Source organism: Pantherophis guttatus, chromosome 2 (assembly GCF_059756535.1).
Source record: "Pantherophis guttatus breed Tessera chromosome 2, ASM5975653v1, whole genome shotgun sequence".
NCBI classification, from domain to species: domain Eukaryota; kingdom Metazoa; phylum Chordata; class Lepidosauria; order Squamata; family Colubridae; genus Pantherophis; species Pantherophis guttatus.
The window spans coordinates 187,188,660-187,209,472 of record NC_142064.1 but is presented as its reverse complement, the minus strand read 5'-3'; the positions used below and the strand labels follow the sequence as shown (position 1 = coordinate 187,209,472).

The following is a 20,813-nucleotide window of genomic DNA, read 5'->3' as shown; positions in this document are numbered from 1 at the left end:
AAATACATTTAATAAATGAATAAATTTAGTGCTGTAATTTAACCCTAACAAAAATGAATCTGGAATTAGACTCTAAAATACAAGACTTATACACTTCATATGGTAGCTCAGTAATAGAATTATTTTTTCCCAGCTAGCAAATACAGCTTTATATTTATTGAAATTCTGGAAGCAAATTAGACCTGTTTTATTCCATCATGCCTTCAGTCAAGCTGTTTGATCACAGCTGCCTCCTTAAGTTTTAGATTTGAATGAAGCTTTTATCATTTGGGGTTTTTTTTACTCTTTGTTTTGATGTTCTAGGATCTAGGCTATGAGAGTCCTTCAGGAAAGGGGTGGTTAATAAGCACTGATAAATAAACAAATGGTCAGCCAACCACTGGCAGAACTCATAGGCAAGATGGATGGTAAAATGAGTAAAGAGAGCCTTTAAAACTCTGAGAGATCTGTTTATTTGCACACTTTCTTTATCCAACTCTCTTTTTCTTCTTGCTGTGTCAATGTCTCCATTTTTTTCCTTTTGCCCACTGACGTAGGCAAATGACGTAGATATGTCTTTATCTACATATATCGATATGCATGTATACATTTAATCATTTCAGTGCTAATATGTACTTCAAGTGGGATCCTGTTCTTATATATGGTTATTTTGTCCTAGTTTTCTAATTGTAGAAGGAGATAGAAGGTAGTTAACTATAGAACATCTGGGTGTAGGATATGGAGTTTATTTAGCAATCACAATTCCCTCTGGCAAATGGGAAAGGAATAAACTGTCCTGAGCATGTTATTCTGTATTTTGTGCACCCTCTATCTTTTTTAAAAAAAATTCAGTGCTTAAACATTTAATCCGATCGTTTTGAACATTCAGAGGGTTAAATTAGTGGCTCAGGGAACATCTCCAATTCTTCCACCGGTAAGGTACAAAAACTGATTTTCAGCTTAAATCTGTCCTAGCAAAACTGCAGGAAATTTTACAAAGACCTTTCAAACCCACATCTGGAGGATTATTACCTACAAAAATTAAGAGTAGGTGGAGCAAGGGTTGCCCATAAAAATTATATTTCTCACTCTTCCACATGGCTTATCTCAACACACACATTTAAAGGCAGATCTGCGGGACTTGATGCCTAGTTACTTAAGCGGCTGGATCTGATGTTACATTTTACAGTCTGTTCCAGTCCTTTCACAAATCTGAACTTCAGCTCGTCAGCCCTACTTAGGAAATCACTAAATCCATGAAGGAACACTAGATTTTTGTGCTTGCTAACAAAGAAAAAAAATCTGGAAAGCAAAGAAATTAACAATGTGTGTTAAGCAGAAATGGCATCTGCTCTCCACAGATGCCTTCAGGAATAACCTTAAAGATCATTATTCAACTTTGAATTTGATCTGGAGGTTCTGTTAATGCAAGTTCAGGTCAAACCACATAAAGCTCTTGCTTCTCTAGTGAGAAATACAAGAATTTAATGTATTCAAAATAATGTTTGATAGTATTCAAAATAATCGATTGTAGAAAGTAAATGGCTGTGATGTAATTATATCTACAAATGCACAGTGAGCTCCAGTCTTGAATGTCTTCTCTACTCTTCTGCTTTATTTTTCTCTGTTCTTAAAAGGAAGAGGAGGAACCCTCAACATTTTATATACCACAGAATTCGCTCTCATTTCAATATCTGTATGACATATCTGGATGAATGCTGTGGGATCTTCATATAAATAAACGTTTCAGATGAATGAAGGATCCAGCTGAATTTAAATGTTCCACAACAGGGAAGGGACACTGAATGCTAAAACCTGATGGAAATGTCTTCTATGTATGTACCTTTCATAAAATAATCAGAGATTCCCTCAAGTGAAGCTTGATGACTCCTGATGACTTAATGGACACATCCAGATCATTTGCTTGAAGGGGATTGCTGTTGCTTTCTTCCTGGACTCTTGTGGGACATCCTGCTGGTCTCCCATCCAAATGTTAACCAGGTTTGAAAGGATAAATGTGTGAAATAAACCAAAAGTTTGAAGATCTTTCTAAGGGACTAATATCATAGGATATATTTATTTATTCTGCTGTGATTTTCTCTGGGCTAGCTTCCAGGGTATGTAAATAGGTATGCAGGATGGGACTTGTTTCATTTCCTGCCAGTGTTTTAATGTTCTTTTTATTTGCTGTATTTTTTTTATCAAGTTGTCTTACCTATTAATGTAAGTCCTTGTTTCTGTGTTAATTTACTATATTCAGATATTTTAAAATGTTGTAAAGATATTGTTCATTGAATCTAAGAGATGGTTTTTAAAAAAGCAAATGATAATGAAATAATATTATATAATAATACTACACAGATATATTCTTTTAAAGACAAATTATTAATAATATTTAAAAAGCAGTATGCAGCTGGATTTCGTTCCAATCACTATAAGCTACCTACCAATGCTCAAGCATTTATTATCTGCTGGCAAAGTTGGAGAAGCTTTGGATATGTTTTTTCTATGTAGACATACAGACAGACAGGAAACATAAAACATGCAATCCCTTAAAGAAATTAGTTGCAGCTTCTGATGCAAAGCAGCAAAATAGAACTAAGCCTCAACTAACAGATGCCCTATTCATTTCAACAGGATTTGTTGTGGGACTCTGTATCTCTGTCTTAAAGACCAGATTGTTAATCTTGTGCAGGCATTATTGTTTATTTTGAGCTTCTTCTTCTAGGAGATTTCAATATTCACAAAGATTATTCAGCCAGGAATAGTTTAGGATTTTGTGTTCCCATTACAGGAAAACAATAGTTTGATTTTTAAAGAATAGCATTTACAAAAACAAATGTGAAAGACCCACAAGATGTTTCAATTTTGCTATGAAAAATCAGTCTACCAGAATATATACAAAGAATCCTGAGAAGCTTTCAGAATTATTGTTATAGACCAAAACAGATTCTACATAAACATTAATATCTTCATGATCAGCCTGGAAAAGCCAAGACATACACAGATTCCTATAGGATCGTGATGGCGAACCTATGGCATGCGTGCCGGAAGTGGCACACAGAGCCATCTCTCCGGGCATACGAGCCATTCGCCTGTTGCTCTTCCAGGTTCCAGCACACCAGCCAGCTGGTGTTCACAGGCATCTGAGCGCGGGAAACTAGAAGAGCAGTCACCCAGTGCGTATACACGTGCTGGGTGGCTGCTCTTCCTGTTTCCAGCGTGCGCATGCGCACCAGCCAGCTGATCTTCCAGTTTCTGGCACACATGTGCGCACAAAGACCAGCTGGATGGCATGCATGCATGTGCCGGAAACCAGAACAGCAGCCACCCAACACACACATGTGCACTGGGCAGCTGCTCTTCCGGTTTCCAGCACGTGCGTGCACATGCTCCCATTTCGGCACTCAATGCCAACACTGCTATAGGAAATGGAGACATTAATGGGGGGGGGAGGAACAAAAGATTTTAAAACACATGCACAAACACAACACAACAAAAGAGAAATTAAACCTAAATCAGTTGTCAGTTTAGACTTTTCCTATTCTTAAAGGAGTAGCAATTTTTGAAACAGAAACTTATCTATGCTTCAGTATCACCTAGATTTCTCCTCAAATTTCTGCAGATTCCAACCATTTATCAGAGACTACTTAGGGGAGCTAATTCAGATTCACTCTAGCCACTTCTTCTTTTGTTTTTAAAAGGACCAATTCTTTTCTTCTTCCAGCAAAAGGAAGAACCTTTTGCGTATGTGACCTAAAGCATCTCCTCGTGAGGATGTGGATTGAACATGTCTACGTTGCAGTCTGCACTGTCTCAATGAACACTTAGACACTGAGGGTTTCAAATTGTTCTCTGCGCTGTTCAGCAGTTACAACAGGAACATGGTAGCTCTATTGTATTAAATTTAAGGAAGCTGCTCAGAATCTGAAGAGTCTATCCAGAAAGTGGATAGACTATATTTTTAGGAATAAATACTTGAAGGCAGTAATTGGTACCCCTAAACAGTGCCTGGATGAGGAAGAACAAGTTAAAATTAATTCGAGACAACATGGAGATGCTGTCTGGAAACAGGAAACTCAACTCAAGTAAATGGTTCCTCTTAGTTGGTGTACATTCAGGCTGTCCCCTGAAGCAGCAGATCCATGAACTGGAAATGTTCCTTGAGGCTCAGTTGTCATTGAATTTGCATATGACAGCTGTGTCTTTTATGCCGTTTGTGATTCTTCCTGTAACATTTGTGATGGTAATCAATGCCTTGGTTACCGTATATCTTCTCTTTAATATTGCTGTGGGACTACATAGAAGTACTCTTGAAAAACATCAGAAGTTGGAAAAAAACAGCAGCTAGGCTTTTCACTGGTGCAAAATACAATGATCTCTCTATTGAAAGGTTTGCACCCTTTGTCAGCTGCTTAGAGGGCACAATTTAAAGGGTTGGTAGCATCAGCACTTAGCTGGCTTCCACTGACACTAGATAGATAGATAGATAGATAGATAGATAGATAGATAGATAGATAGATAGATAGATAGATAGATAGACAGACAGACAGACAGACAGACAGACAGACAGACAGACAGACAGACAGACAGACAGACAGACAGATAAGCAAGCCTAGTTATTCGCTGGCAGGGGAACTATCTAGAAAGTTAAGTCAAGAAAACATTCCCGAAGGTGGTGATGGCTTCTCTACTATACCATGCTTTTAAAAAACCTGTAGATATGTGTCCATGCCAATAGAGTTGACTTGGGGCCAAATTCAATTTTTGTTTTAACTCTAAAGCCTTAAATGGTCAGAGCCTGATTATTTGAGGGACTGTCTCTCCCATTGTGAACAAGATCTGCAGGTGAGACAGTTTTCTCTCGCAGCCAAATTCTTGGTATTCTATTTTTTTAATCGCTCCTTTATTATTTTATAAGTAACTCAAGGCAGTGAACATACTGAATTTTCTGTCCTCTTCCTATTTCCCCACAACAACAACCCTGTGAGGTGGGTTGAGCTGATAGCATTCATGCCTAATGCAGGAGAGAGAGAGAGTGTGTGTTGGTTAATACCACTTTATAATGCCTTGGTAAGGCCACACTTGGAATATTGCATTCAGTTTTTGTCGCCATGATGTAAAAAAGATGTTGAGACTCTAGAAAGAGTGCAGAGAAGAGCAACAAAGATGATTAGGGGACTGGAGGCTAAAACATATGAAGAACGGTTGCAGGAATTGGGTATGTCTAGTTTAATGAAGAGAAGGACTAGGGGAGACATGATAGCAGAGGGAGTCAAGCTATTCTCCAAAGCACCTGAAGGTAGGACAAGAAGCAATGGGTGGAAACTAATCAAGGAGAAAAGCAATTTAGAACTAAGGAGAAATTTCCTGACAGTTAGAACAATTAATCAATGGAACAACTTGCTTCCAGAAGTTGTGAATGCTTCAACACTGGAAGTTTTTAAGAAGCTGTTGGATAACCATTTGTCTGAAGTGGTGTAGGGTTTCCTGCCTAAGCAGGGTGTTGGACTAGAAGACTTCCAAGGTCTTCCAACTCTGTTATTCTATTCTATTCGAATAGGCATAAGAAAGGATGTGTTTATAGTTGTCTGCCCCTTTCTTTGGGGTTGCTTTTGAATGTTTATTGATGGGTTTGTTGCCTTTTTTTTTTTTTAATTTGATTTATATGCCGCCCTTCTCCGAAGACTCAGGGCGGCTTACAATGTGCTCAGCAATAGCCTTCATCCTTTTGTATATTTATACAAAGTCAGCTTATTGCCCCCACAACTGGGTCCTCAGTTGTGTCTGTTAATGCTGCTTTGTCCGAGAGACGTATTTCCCAGTGACAAAAGCTCATGGGGAATACACTCCCCTTTAGACTTTCCCATTCAGCCTAGAAAGGCTGAGGACAAAGCTGGAATGCCAGGGATAGAAAGTGCGGGAGTAACCAATACAATCCTTATACCCCTCCACTAATGCACTTTAATGATGACAAAAGGGAGGTTTTATATCCCTAATCAATCTCTTTCTTATCTGTAGACCGTATCACTTTCAACAACTAAGAGGCTGCGTAATAGTGCCACCTCCTGGAAATAAATAATAGATGTTGTAGAACATGCCCTACTTCCTAAGTACTTAAAAGCAACGTTCCTCCCTCCCTTCCTCTCACACTCACTCACACACACACACACAATAGCTGAATTGCCCACAGAACGCAAAGCAAATGCATTTTGACTGTTTTGTTTTTTATTGAAAAGAAGAAAAACAGTCCTTGGAACTATCTAGAAAAGCTATTAATATTATTTGCTGCTCTAACCTCAGTATAAAATCTTCCTTTTATTTCTGGGTGTTAATATGTAAATCCCAAACTGTTAAATGACCAAGACAAGATAGCTACATCAGCTGCTAGATAAAATCCTGTTTGCCCTGCTTGTCATCTTTGCTGCCTTAAGATTTTATTTAACCTTTTTTTTTAATGGCAAGCAAAGTTTGATGCTAAACAAAAGACACTGCTCCTTAAAAAGTTTTCTATCTGCCTCTATCTGTACATGCTGAATTTAGATCATGTTCACAGTATGAACTAGAATCAGTGCAAATAACACTGTGCTTGTTATACTGTAGAAATGTCCATCAGGAAATGATGCTCCACACTAGCTTTGCCCAACCTGCCGCCTTCCAGAGAGAGAACCATGCTGGTTAGGTGCTAGTCTCTTCCCAGCAGGTGCTCAGATAAACCATTTGCAGGAGGACTTCATTTCTCTAATCACATAAAATCTGTTTTTCCTCCTAATAAACAGGCTCATGATATGCTTAAACCAAACACTGGTTTCATTAAAAAAAAAGATACCAGTGTTGACTTCAGGTTCTGGAACACCACAATCAGCAGAATCATTGTTAAAAATTATGAGAACTGAAATTCAAATACTTGGACACCATCAGTTGACAAAGCTGCCTTAAAAGATCTTGGGACCTTGATTCTTAAATGACTTGATGCACCAATCTGTCTTCGCACCTTCTGTCTCCAGGGAAGGCCCTGTTGCATATTTAACCACCGTCTGAAGTGCAATCGATAGACATGAGCACAGGACTTTCTTTGCAACGGACTTCAGGACCTCATCTGTACATTCTGTCGATAGTGTATGAATTCTGCTCTCGTATTTAGGCAATTCTGCATGCTGGGTTATTTTTACCTCACCAGTTCAGCTTGCTAACATGGTGCTATTTTTTTGCTCTATTTTTTATCACTTTTTTTTAAAAAAAAAATGAAGAAAAAAATTCTTTAGCTGTGTTAATTGACCCACTGAAGAGTCAAAAAGAGGTTAAGCACACATGGGTGTATGAATAATTCAGACCCAGTGAGAGGCAGCCATTGGTGTTGTTCTAGAGGCACCATAGGGGTAGTGTCCATGATAAATAAAGTGTGTGTTGGCCATTCCTACTAGCAACCAAGCACGGTGCCTGAGAGACTGAAATGCGGGTTGTTCTATGGCCTTTTAATCGCTACATGGCAGCTCTTGACATGATCTGGCCCCAAGGAGTTGGAAGCAAGAGTATCATGAATAACACACGTTGACAAGGAACACTAATGCCAGCGGAAAAAGACTGACACATTTTTCACTAAGCCAAACCTCAAAGAATAAAAAGTAGATGGAAGCAGGAGCAGCGAGACAGCTGGACGCTTTCTAATTAGCAATGGCATTTGAACTGAGATGTTACAGGCCAGATTTTATATAGTTCCTTTTAGAACCTGCTGGATTTGGGGGCTGGTTGGAAAAGAGTGAATACTTGCAGCAAAGCATCTGTTAAAGCTATTTCAGAGGGAAAGCCCTTCCTGCACCTCCAATGGTTGCAGGAAGAAGCTTGAGCAGCAGCAACATCATCTTGTTCTTCCAGACCCTTGGAGAAAGGAGAAAGCAGGAGGGATCTCTTCCTTTTCCTAGAGATCCCTAAGCAAACTTGCTTCCCCAACGCCATGAGAAGCAGGAACACAGCAATTGGACAATTGTAGCCAGCCCACCGAACCAATCAACTTTTTTTGCTATTAACAGGAATGGGGTCCCAAGTTGCCCATCCTACATTCCTCCTTTCACAGTTGGAGTCCTTATGAATCCAACAGAGCCATCCAGCAGGTTTCAGGAAATCCAAAGGTAGAAACAAAACACCATCCAATGGTGAACAACCCAAAATAACCCACAGATGGCATTGCTTGCTCATTGGCCCGACAGCAAGACTCTGCAGAAGCGAGACTGGGAGGGGGGGAGACAGAAAGGGTTAGAATGGCATGGCTTTCTTCTAAAAAGTAGTGATGCCTGTATTTTATTTCAGCTTTCATTTTGGAGGCCTATAGAGGAAGTGAGAAAATTAGGGCGTGTAGGTCTCTTTATGTATTAAGAATTAAATCTAAATAAATAAATAAATAGAAGAGTGATAGGGACAGATGGAGAAGAAACTCTGAACTTAGCACAATAACATTAGACACTGTGCACAGATAACCAGGGGACACTTGGTAGTACACACCGCCAAGTAGTTTCTTCTTAGGGAGAAGAGGATATACAGCAGTTTTTACTGCCATTCTGTTGGTTAGTTTTCACATTTGCACCGTGTGCCTTCTGGACCAACAGGAAAAACCCAAGCTCATTTCTGCCATCTCACAAGCCACAAGACATAATTACCCCTCAGTCCTAGCTGCTTAATATTTTATTTATCTTTTTAAAAAGTCTGTATGACTACCCATCCTAAAGTAAAACTCTGGGTGGCTCTCAACAAATTGGTCCTTTGCCCTCCATGCAAATGTTGGGTCTTCTGAAGGAAAACAAGGCAAGAGACAATGCAATTGCAAAGCTAGAGCAGTTCATTTCCTTATTGGCACATGATTAGTAAGGGAGATGTTAGGCGGCTGCTTGACTGCCCACAAAGGCTGGTTGAAGGGCAGAGAAGCAGGGGAAAAAGCAAAGCAGAAAATGCCCATCTACTCTCATCTTTCAGGTTCAAAGATGCCACCTGCCTACATTTTTAGGATAGACCAGTGGCAAGGAAACAGGTTTGACTTCCTAAACACCCATTAGATATTATATGAAGGATTCCTTGTAATGCTTCACCACTCCTTACTGTTCTCAATTCCCAACTACTTAACACTTAGTATGTTTTGTTCTGTCCTCTACCTTTTTTGTGGGAAATACTTTCTTCTTCTTCTTCTTCTAATAGTAATTTTATTAAAGATTATAATTACAATAGCACAAATGAATATAAACTGAAAAAAAAGAGGTGCAGAAAATAGAAAGAAGTGTGTGATTTCCTGCCCTCAACTATTCCAGTAACTTACAACTTTCTCTTAAAATACAATGAATGATCTCTTCTTCCCATATCCTCTTATCTATAAACAAATCCATAAAGCTTTGTCCTGAAGTCAGCAAGTCTATTGTTATCAGACATAAGAACATAGATACGTTTTAACCTTTGTCAAATAAATCAACTTTATATTCCTTTTGTTTTTAACAATTTTAATCTTTTGTCCCTCCAAATAATGTTCTAGAACATTTCTTTTTTTTTCTTTTTTTGTCCCTTCTCATTAAATTCTTCAATGCTTTAAACAAGCCTCTATTGTAAATCCAGTATAGGAAATTTATCTAGGTTCCTGTCTTGGTTTGTTGTTTGCATGTCTCTTTTAATTATTAAGGCATCTGCCAGTTACTTTTATATTTCCAGTGTAACATCTTTTTCTATATCGATCTCAATCTGTTTAGGTAGAACCTTTTCCTCTTCCGTAACAGCATTTAGAAGTCTACTGGAATCTACAGAAGCAGACACTATTAGAATTAACTTCTAAGTTCTCATCATCCAATGACAACTTTGCTCTCCCTTGTGTATTTGTTTTGTGATTCAGTCTTCATTCTGATTATATGACTAAATCACCCCATATACGCATACCCATTCATGACTTACCCAATTTTCACTTCCATATAATAAACAGATCAGAAACAAACTCATGTATCACGATCTTTTGCTTCTTTCAATATTAATTTCTAATAACCTACCATAAATCTTTGTTACAATTTTATACAACTTAAGATGTCTCCATCCATCTTTAAAAAAAATTCTATCAAGATTTACACATTCATTCACTTGCTCAAGTTTGTGTGTGACTTGCAAGTCACTCACTCAATTTTGCAGTGGCCTTTCAAAATCATTAAATACATCAGAAATAGAAAACCAACTAAACACACTGGACCATTTAATGACTGTGGGGTCCTTGGTGTTCTCTGAGCTTGGTTTAGCTCAAGAGGTCAAGTTCAACCCTGAGCTACAAATATTCTCTTTTATTGTTCAATGACTTTAAATTATTATTAGAGCAGGATGAGAAATTCAGTTTATCCATGGTGTAAAAACTATAGGGAAAATAGCATTCAAACCATGTTTGGCAGTGAAGCAAATAATGACGACAAGAGGGGAACAATGAAGCTTAACTGAAAGCAAATTAAGTCATTAGGTCCAGGTGACCCTCAGCCAAATGTTTTTTAAAAATAAACTGCTCATCTTCTAATAAAAATACACCGCACATTCCAAAGATCAGCCTCCATACTAGAATGACACATAGCCAATGCGCTTAGAATTATTGAGAGCAGGGCAAAATGATACTTTTAATGAGACATCAAGGACAGGCTTAGACCTTTCCTCATTAATACTGTAATGAGTATTTGATTGTTTTTGTATGAACCTGCCCAGACATTAAAGGTCATGAAATCCCTCTTTGAGGCCGTGTTTATAAATGCTTGTTAGATCCATTAGAGAAAGATGTTTTCTGAATCACTCCTAAGCTACAGAATACAGTCCCGAGAGTTTTATAGCCCTTTGCTCATTCTGTTTTCAGGACAACAGTCAAGAACATTCCTTTTCATTTGGCCTTTTGAGTTAGACTCATAACTTAATTGATTTTGTTTAACTTATTTATATTTTATTGTAGATCAGTCTATTATTTTTACTCATTTTAAGTACCCTGCAAGTAGAAAGGGACATAAAACTAAATCATCATCATCCCTTTATTTCTCAACTTGTAAATGTGCCTTCCCTAGCGCCCTCCAGGCTTAAGTCAAATTTTAAAAGTTTCTTGTAATATGCTCATGTAATGGGGCAGGAACATGTTCATTGTCTTCTTTATCATTTCTCTTCAGCATGAGAACTTTCTTCTTTCTAAACTGGCTAAATGTAGGATTCTGACAGCAGTAACTCAGACTGAAGGCAATCAACAAGAGAACTAGATGAAATACATCATTTGACTGGCACAGGGTTTCATGATTCTGAAGACTTCTCAGACAAACATCAGTATTTTCTCCAGATAGCCCTGGCCACTTCACCGTCCTGTGCCATGATGGCCTAGTGATTAGAATGTAGCATTGCAGGCTAATTCAGCTCATTGCCAGGAGTTCAATCCTGATGGATGGGGCTCAAGGTTGACTCATCTTTACATCCTTCTGAGGTTGGTAAAATGAGGACCCAGATCGTTGGGGGCAATATGCTGACTCTGTAAACCACTTAGAGAGGGCTGTAAAACGCTATTAAGCAATATATAAATCTAAATGCTATTGCTATATTCATTAATATCAATGGAAGGTATCCCAAAACATAAGAGAGATTGTCAAACTGGAGACGGCTGGTATAAAGTACCACCAGTACGCTGACGATACTCAGCTGTACATCTCCACCCCGGACCACCCCAATGATGCCCTTGAAGTGATGTCCCGGTGCCTGGAGGCCGTGCGGATCTGGATGGGGAGAAACAGACTCAGGCTCAACCCATCCAAGACCGAGTGGCTGTGGTTTCCGACATCCCGATATAGTCAGTTGGCGCCATCACTGACTATTGGGGCCGAGTCATTGCCCCCCACGGAGAGGGCTCGCAACTTGGGTGTCCTCCTGGACTCACGGCTGTCTTTAGAAGAGCATATGACGGCCGTGGCCAGGGGGACTTTTTATCAGGTCCGCCTGATTCGCCAGTTGCGTCCCTTTCTGGATCGGGACTCGTTAAAAACGGTCACTCATGCTCTTGTCACTTCCCGCTTGGACTACTGCAATGCTCTCTACATGGGGCTCCCCTTGAGGAGCACCCGGAGGCTCCAGCTGGTCCAGAATGCGGCCGCGCGGGTGGTTATGGGAGCGACGTGGTGCTCCCATGTGACCCCCCTCCTGCGCGAGCTGCACTGGCTCCCGGTGGTCTTCCGGGTGCGCTTCAAGGTTTTGGTTACCACCTTTAGAGCGCTCCATGGCATCGGACCGGGGTATCTACGAGACCGCCTTCTGCTACCAATAACCTCTCACCGACCAGTACGCTCCCATAGAGAGGGGCTCCTCAGGGTGCCGTCGGCCAAACAGTGTCGACTGGCGGCCCCCAGGGGGAGAGCCTTCTCTGTGGGGGCACCTACCATCTGGAACGAGCTCCCCCCAGAGATACGGAAGATCCCGGACCTGCGCACGTTTCGCCGTGCTCTCAAAACTTTTCTATTTCAACAAGCTGGCCTGGCCTAACTCCCCTCTTTTAAATTCTTAAATTTTAAATTTTTTAATTCGTGATTTTATAAATTGGGTGTTTTAATCTGTGTTTCGGCCGAAATATTTAATAATTTTAAGGGATTTTTAATATTTGTATTGTCTGTATTTTATCTTGGCTGTTCACCGCCCTGAGTCCTTCGGGAGTAGGGCGGTATAGAAATTTGATTAATAAATAAATAAATAAATAAATAAATAAATAAATAAATAAAGCGAAACAAAGGGCCTATTTCACTTGAAGTGAAGTCTGACTCTATAGAGCTCCAATTTTCTTCCTTCCCCTCACGGTATGCTGACTGTATGAAACACTTGATCCATGCACTGTCAAAATGGAAAAATCAAATGGAAGCAAAGCTCCGGGGAAATTTTTAAATAGAATCATGTTGCTTTTTCTGCTCTCAAGGGTGTCACACACCAAATTGCTGGGATCGCCTTCTCTCAAAAAGACGGCCAACTCTAAATAAAGGCCAGGGTGACTTCACTTCTGACATATCAATATTTCCACTATATATAAATAGTCCAGTTTTGCTATTGTAAGTGCCAATATTGCACATGTGTCAAATTACATAAACATTATTTTTTAAAAAAAACTCTGCATCTTGACTTGAAGTAGGAAGGACATTCTCAAGAAAAGCCTCAGGCAAGGAAAATAGATTTATTGTATCCACATTTTAAAAATTGCAGGAGATTGATCTCCATGCAAATGTACGTGTTTTTCCCCCCTTGAAGTTAAGTTTGCCTGAATTTAGCAAGAGTCTGAAAAGCAGCCATGTTGATTAAAGATTCAACACTGATTAACCCAACACTTGCAAAATCTAATTAACTAAATAGACCAATGTATCTCCAATATCGGTCGTCTGTCCATTCTCGGTGAGTTGGACCTGCTTTTGAGCTAGGTCTATATGAAAGACAGCTTGGTCTAAAATAGGAGACTTCTCAGCATCTTCCTTTCCAAGCACAGGAACACGTCGGGGTCCCCGGAGAGGATCATCAAATCGCATTAATTTTACTTTGGAAAGATCTGAAAAAGAATTTAAAGACATAATTGTAAAGAGAGGTAACATAAGTATACAAATCACAAGAAGGCTGATGGAAAAGACGTAACAAAAATGGATGACTTTAACAATATAAGCTGCTGTTGTTGCCTACCCAGCTTCCTGAAAGAGTGCCTTGACAGAGGCTTTACATTTTGCTCTTCGGGCCCATTGTTTTAAAGGATGGGGAAACGCTTCAGAACTAAGGCTTAATTAAAAGACAAGGGAGGAGTGGAGTACACATGACATTTGATTGAAGATGTGACTCATTGAGCTGAATCACCTAGAGAAGTATCCCCATTTTCCCATCCAGACAGAGATGTATGAAGGCTTTGTGTTCCCTGAATGTTCTATTAGACTTGCAAATCATGTTTACATAAGGAGGCAGAGTTTTACCCACAATTCCACCCCCCTTAAGATACATTGCAGCTCTGTCAAGCTAAACTTCCAGGAGCAATTACTAAATAGCAATGACTCCATGAGGGATCTGGGGAATTCCCAAAGATGTTTATTGTATTTTTCAGACTATAAGACACTCTGGACTATAAGACGCACCTAGCTTTTTTGGGGGGGGGGAGGAGAAGAAGAAGAAGAAATCTGCCTCTGCCTCCCAGCAATTTGCCTCTTTGCAGCAAACAGCAAACAGCCTGGTCAGCTTCAGCACAGCCTGATTTAGCACGAGCAGCTGATTGGCGGTTGGATCTGCCTCCCAGAATACCACCAATCAGCTGTTCCAGACTGCCGCCTATCGCCACCTCTGCACCCTTTTTGGCCTCTGCGCATCCTGTTTTTGGCCCGTTACAGGCAGTGGGGATTGCCGCTGCCTATTCCTGCCACCTGGAACGGGCTGAAAATGGGATGTGCGGAGGCCAAAAACAGGGCGCGCAGAGGCCAAAAATGAGATGCGCAGAGGCAGCAATAGGTGGAAGTGGTGATGGGCGGTGGCAATCCCCGCAGCCTGGAACAACTGATCGGTGATATTCCGGGAGGCAGATCCAACTGCCAATCAGCTACTCGTGCTAAATCGGGCTGTGCTGAAGTTGACTAGGCTGTTTGCTGCAAGGAGGGAAATTGCTGGGAGGCAGAGGCTGAAGGGTGGGGGCCGGTGGGTGAGCGAGGCTTTGGCAACATTCGCTCTATAAGATGCACAGACATTTGCACCCACTTTGACACTTTGGGGGGGAGGGAAGTGCGTCTTATAGTCCGAAAAATATGGTAATTGTTTTAATGATGTTTAGTAGGATGTAGATTTTAATGATATTTCAATAAGTTGTTGAGTGAATTAACTGAGTACAGTCTGTATGTTAACAGAACATTTTTACAGAGCTAAGTTTTCTTTGTTGCTATTCTTTATGCAATGTATTAGAAATATGAACTGCTTTCTTAAATTGTGCTCCTCATCTATCAGCTGTTATTTTAAATGGGCTCTTCACAAAAAAGTCTCATCTGCTCACTCAGACTAGCCCTTGAAAAGTGTCACCTCCAGTTCATTGCCAAGTCATTCTCCTAATACCTTTGTCTGTTTTTATTCATGACTTAGATGAAAAAATAGAGGCACCACTTAATATATTTCCAGGTAACACTAAATTGGATGGAATTGCTAAAAGACAAAAATAGATTTCAAAACGCTCTTTAAAGATTAGAGGTATTAACTGAAAATTACAGAATGAAATGCAAGGTTCTTCACTTAAAAATCAAATACACATTAACTCGGCAACAGTACTTATGAAAAAGATCTTGCCTGCAAAACTGAATACAAATCAGCAATATGATGTTGCTGGGACAAAAAAATCAATATTAGGCTGAATCAGTGTAGTTTCCAAATTATAGGGGAAATAGTTCCACTTCTTTTACATGGGTCTGATTCAATCATAGTACTGTATTTAAGTTCTGGGTGCCACACATTAAAAAGGATTCAGGGTAATTGGAATAGATTCAGAGAATGAGGATGATCAAAGGACAAGAAACCAAGTCCCATGAAGAGAGATTGAAGGAGTTTAGAATATTTAACCTTGGGTGTGGAGAGAGATTATAGCGGTTTTCAAAAAGCTGAATGGATGTCACACAAAAGAAAGTCAGGACTTGTTCTATATTGTTTGCAAAAAAACTTCCTAATAATAAATGCAGTTTGATAATAGAAGCAATTATTCAGATAGGTGATGGATTGTCCTTCACTGGATATATACAAGTAGAATGTAGACAAACACAGAGGATGCATTAATTTAAATTCCTGACCTACATAGGAGACTGGATTCAAAGGCCTGAATAACCCCTTTTAATTTTATGATTCTCAATGGAATCACTTAACTCCTAGTGGGAAATAAGTTGAAAACTGTACATAAACACCTCTAATCTACATGCGAGGAAAATCTAATCTAAAGAACTACACATTTCCTCTCTACTCCTTAGTCTTTGTCCCATTTGAATCTGTCTCTCGTTCTTGATGGTCACATTATATTTCCCGGCAATGCCTATATTGACTCTCACCAGGCTAATTTTCTATTTCAGCATATACATTTCACAAGATATTTTCATGCAGAGGCTGAACATTAGATAAATCTAATTATTTAGACAATTAATTAATTAGACAATTTATTATTAGTTCATATTTTATTAATTAGATAAATTAGATAAACCTTTATCTCCATTAGATAAAGGGTTGTGAACTGAGTATTGGCTTAAATGTCTCTTTCCAACATTGTGATGTTAATTAAGTTTCTCAAAAAAAAAAAAAAAACCCATGTGAAACACGTCCAAATCCTGTTACAACAACTGACTTTAATAATCACCTTGTATGATAATTATTTTTTCTGATATATTACAAGCAGGAAAAAAAATCTATATGCATATACTTGAAGCTGCACTAAATGTGCAGGGTTGACAATAACAACAACAACAAATAAGCAAACCCCTCCACCCAACCCCCAACCCCCTTCTCTTCATTGTTATAATTTTAGATCATAATCCATCCCAAATGGCTTTACTTTAAGGGATTCTTAATGGCAAGTATCTCTTAGTGAAATACTGTTAAATAGTCCAATATTTTTCTTGTGAAAAAAGTAGCAAGATGTCACCTTAAAATTATTCCATTTAAAAATAGTATTGTGCTAGAGGCAAAGAACTTCAGACTGTTTTAAGAAAATCTAACAGCAACTATCACAAAATGTAAGGAGTTCCTTCTCTGGAAGCTAAGACTCTCATTTACAAAAGTCCCTACCTGTCATATCTAAGTCTCTTCCCTCCCCTTTTTTTAGTATTTTATTTCTTCATTTCTAGTAAATATGTTACAGAGGGGAAGCTGAGACGAAAATCAAGTAATGGTTTTACTGGTGATATCATTTTATATGCTATTGTGAAGGGGAAAGGGAGGAGCAATTATAGGCTGTTTGATACTACTCTTTCCATAAAACTAAAAAGTGTTCCAATAAAAGCAGGTAAGTTATCTGTTTTGTCATGAGTACAATAGCCTTTTTTTCTTTTTGAAGAAAGAAACCTTTTCAAAAGCTACAAGCCACCTTTCAAGGAATTGCTAAACAGAACTTTCCTAATGAGCCAGCTATTTTACTCTTCCTAAGTTCACAGCTCCCTTTCATCAGACAATCATTTTAAGTGCCTGCCTAACCGTGACATCTTCTGAAACAACCATTCAGAAGAATTACTGATTTAGTCTGAATGGCTTTTCATTCACTTCAAAACAGTCTGGTTGTGGATCTCTCATAATTGCCTGCCCAAGTTTGAGATGTGTTGTACTGTTTTCGTCTGGCAAGACAATTTATGTATTTTTCCCCCTCTCAACAGTTTTTCAAGAAAACAGATTCACATCGAAATATGAAAATTGTCTCTTTCCCTAAGATCAAAACACACAAAGCAGCTGAAGTGATGTGAAAATAAATTATCTTTCTGGTATCTTTCTGAAAGTTTGGGCCTAGATATAATTCCCTATTTGGATATAACTGCTGGGGTCAACAAAGACACAGAGGAAACAGGACAGTATCTCCTTGTTAAAAGGAGCTCTGTCAACTGTCTTCAGCACAGCAACTGTGGTTCGGGCTCAAAGTCTTGGTGAGTTTAACTAAAAGATTACAATTCTTACAAAGAAAGGCCTTTACTGATTAATGGTAAGAATTCAAACTTTCAATTTATGAAGGAGTGTGCGGAATTAACTTAAAAATATAACGCTTAAAAATATAAAGTTTAACAATCTGCGTTCTTAGAAAAGAATCTTTGCAGGAGTAAAGTGTAAAGAGAAGAAGGCATACATAGACAGTGTCATGAACTTTCCTTTTCCCCTCCTGGGACTAGAAATTTGGAAGAGGAAGCATTAATCACTCAATGATGAACATCAGTCATATAGCTGATCTATGATATGATACGATCGATCATATATCAATCTATGATAGATCATAGCTATCATATATCAGCTTCAGCAAAACATGATTATGTTCCCCGCAAACATTTATCTGATTGTTTATTTGCTGGATTTCTATTTTTCCTTTTTGTTCAGCTGCTCAAGGAATCAAACACTTCCCTCTCTCTCCCCTATCTTTCACCAAAACAATAAGGCTGTAAGGTAGGATGAGCTGATTGACTCGCCCCAAATCACTCTCTGAGCTTCTGTAGCTAAGGGTGGACTAGAACCCGGATCTCGGCATGCTAGGCTGGCATCATAACCACTATACTACATTGCCTCACCATTCACCACATAAATTCATTGTCAGTCAGAACCATCCATTTGCCACTACACCTCTTTCGCCACAGAAGTTTCCTAAACCAAAGCATCTTTATAAAAACCCTTCTTAATCTTTTTACTGGGATTAGCAGCATTTGATAAGCATGCTGATGTTAACATGCATTTTAGTTTCAGTCTATATTTAGATACATGTATCCAAATGTATGTTGTAGAATGAGGAAAATAATGTAATAGTAATGAAGCAATCTCTATATTCAGAAGTTCAAGAAGTTCTATATTCAGTGTTACAACACTGATTTGGAAGCATTTTCTATTTGAAAAATACAACATTGTTTTAGTGTAATCTAAAATTACAAATGTGATTTCATCTTCACTAATAAAAATATATTAAATTTAACATATTTGGCTTCTACTAACTTAATTTCCTCTTGGCAAGCTAGAAAGAGTTACTTTTTCACCCCAGCACTGAGTATCATTTCTGGCTATTGAGTAAGAAAGTCCATTTGCTTCAGTTCCTTAACATTGCAGGACATTATGGCCTACTGCTTTGAGATAGAGAGAATACTTGCCATCTCTAGCATTATACCTCCAGAAAGGTAAGACTCAAAGGTTCAGTCATTACAAAAGTATGAAATGAGCAGGAAAGGGTGACTCAAGACACATACAACTAAATGAATGCATCACTCACACTGAAATTATAAATCTGGGGAAAGCCAGTAATTATCACCGGTAGTAGCAATTGTACATCTAGAGTTTTGAAACCAGCTCCTCCAAGTTTAGAACCTCAACACAAACTCCTTCAAGTCCAGATCATAACAGATTGAGCTTCAGTTCTGGTCTTAGACAAAAGATCTAGATACAGTCAGTGCTGTAGGCTTATAGTGACCAGAGTAGTATTCGATTTCTTCTAAAAAATTCTAAAATCTGTCTGAAATAAAAACTTGAACCTGAGTCCACATCTTACCTTTGATTCCTCTGTTCATCTTCATTAACCGTCTTATTATTGCATCTCGGCCATCTCCTTGCCTAACTTCAATCTTTGTAGAAAAGTGTCCATTTGCTGGTTGAGGGTTTATTAGACAGATAGACACACCAGGCTGTAAAGAATTTTAAAAAAAAAATCCCAAAGTCAATTGGGACACAGAATACACAGGCTTATACCTAGCATTTCATATTATCAATAAGGCCTGTTTCCAATTGTGCTACACATACATTACCACACAAGAAGAATAATTTCTTCTATGTTGTTGTTAATTATCTGCATTCATTTCTGACACAGTTGTCAGATTTTCTATATTCTGCATTATACTCAGGTATGCTATTGTCGTGGTGATATTCTTACAGAACTGATAGATAAACAGTTGGAAAGAAGTCATGGAAACTTTTGATAAGGCAACAAGAATATTGTACAGACAGAGATGGAAATAACTGGCAATACCTAAAAAACAGAGAAATGATTGGTAAAGATGATAGAACTTGCTGAGATGGCCAAAATGACCTGCTTGATTAGAGAAAAGCCAGTATCTACATTTAACTGTTGACTGGAACCCCTTATGGACTTCTTGCATGAAACAGGGAAAAAATGAACTTATGATGTATGGTTTTGACAATTAGATATATAATATTATAGAAAGGAGAGTCATTATATAACTTTAGAATAGGTATGTCCAACCCGCGGCCCACAACTAGTAATGCAGTCCCACAAGATCATAAACTTTTAATGTTATTATGTTGTTTTACATTATAAAACTGTATTATGTATTTTGTATGCGGCTGAAAACAATTCCTCACTCAGTGTGGCTCAGGCGAACCAAAGTGTTGGACGCCCACACGCTTTAGAGAAAGAGATAAATTTACAACTGTATGTATAATTGCTGTAAAGAAAATCAAAGGCACTCCTTTATATCTTTTTTTTCTTTCTTTTCTATTTTTCTTCTGCCATTTTTTTTCTTTTTGTACTTCAGCTTTTTCCTTTATTCATTGTTCTGTTTTCCTTCTTCCTCTATTTTAGTTTGTATTAATTTCTGCTTTAGTTTTAATTGAAATTAGAACTTTTAATAAAATTATACCTAAAAAGACAATGAAATGGGTGAATAGTGCAAAGGAAGAGACTTGACAGGTATCCCAGGGGAACAGGATAGTTAGAAGTGATGGGCTGGGTCCCAAGCTGGGAAGACATTTAGAGAGGCAAGACTGGGGTAGAAGAAAAAAAGGGTAGCCCTTTCCCACCTTCAGCATGTGTCCAGAAGCCAAAGCAGCAAAGAGCAGCACCAGAAAAGGGTCAAAGCAGGGAGGCACCCTAATGTGGATGCTAACACCAGAATCAGTGACAAGACACACAGCTGTGATAAATTATGAAAAGAGGAGAGCAAGATGATAGTCAAATCAAAGGAGACTGGTGGAGGGGATCTTAATAGCGATAATGTAACAGATAGATGGATAAAAAAACAAGTAACGCTAACAGAGAAAATAGGATAATACAGATAACAGAATGAATTGGTAGGCAAAGGAAGTAGGTTAAAGCTGGTACACAAAAGAGATTATTAACCATTGAATTAAGTTGCTGCCAAATGAAAAGAGGAAAAAAA

At 38.6% G+C, this 20,813-nt stretch overlaps 1 protein-coding gene across 1 annotated transcript in view; it reads right to left on the bottom strand.

Moving 5' to 3' along the window:
* Positions 1-13,136: 13,136 nt before the first annotated feature.
* Positions 13,137-20,813, bottom strand: part of LARS1 (leucyl-tRNA synthetase 1) — a 52,003-nt gene continuing 44,326 nt past the window's right edge. The window contains exons 31-32 of the mRNA XM_034405089.3: positions 19,190-19,322; positions 13,137-13,522 (exon numbers count right to left, since the gene is read on the bottom strand). Of these exons, the coding sequence (XP_034260980.2) occupies positions 13,317-13,522; positions 19,190-19,322 (339 nt within the window). The 3' untranslated portion in view covers positions 13,137-13,316. The remainder of the gene's footprint in view (positions 13,523-19,189; positions 19,323-20,813) is intronic.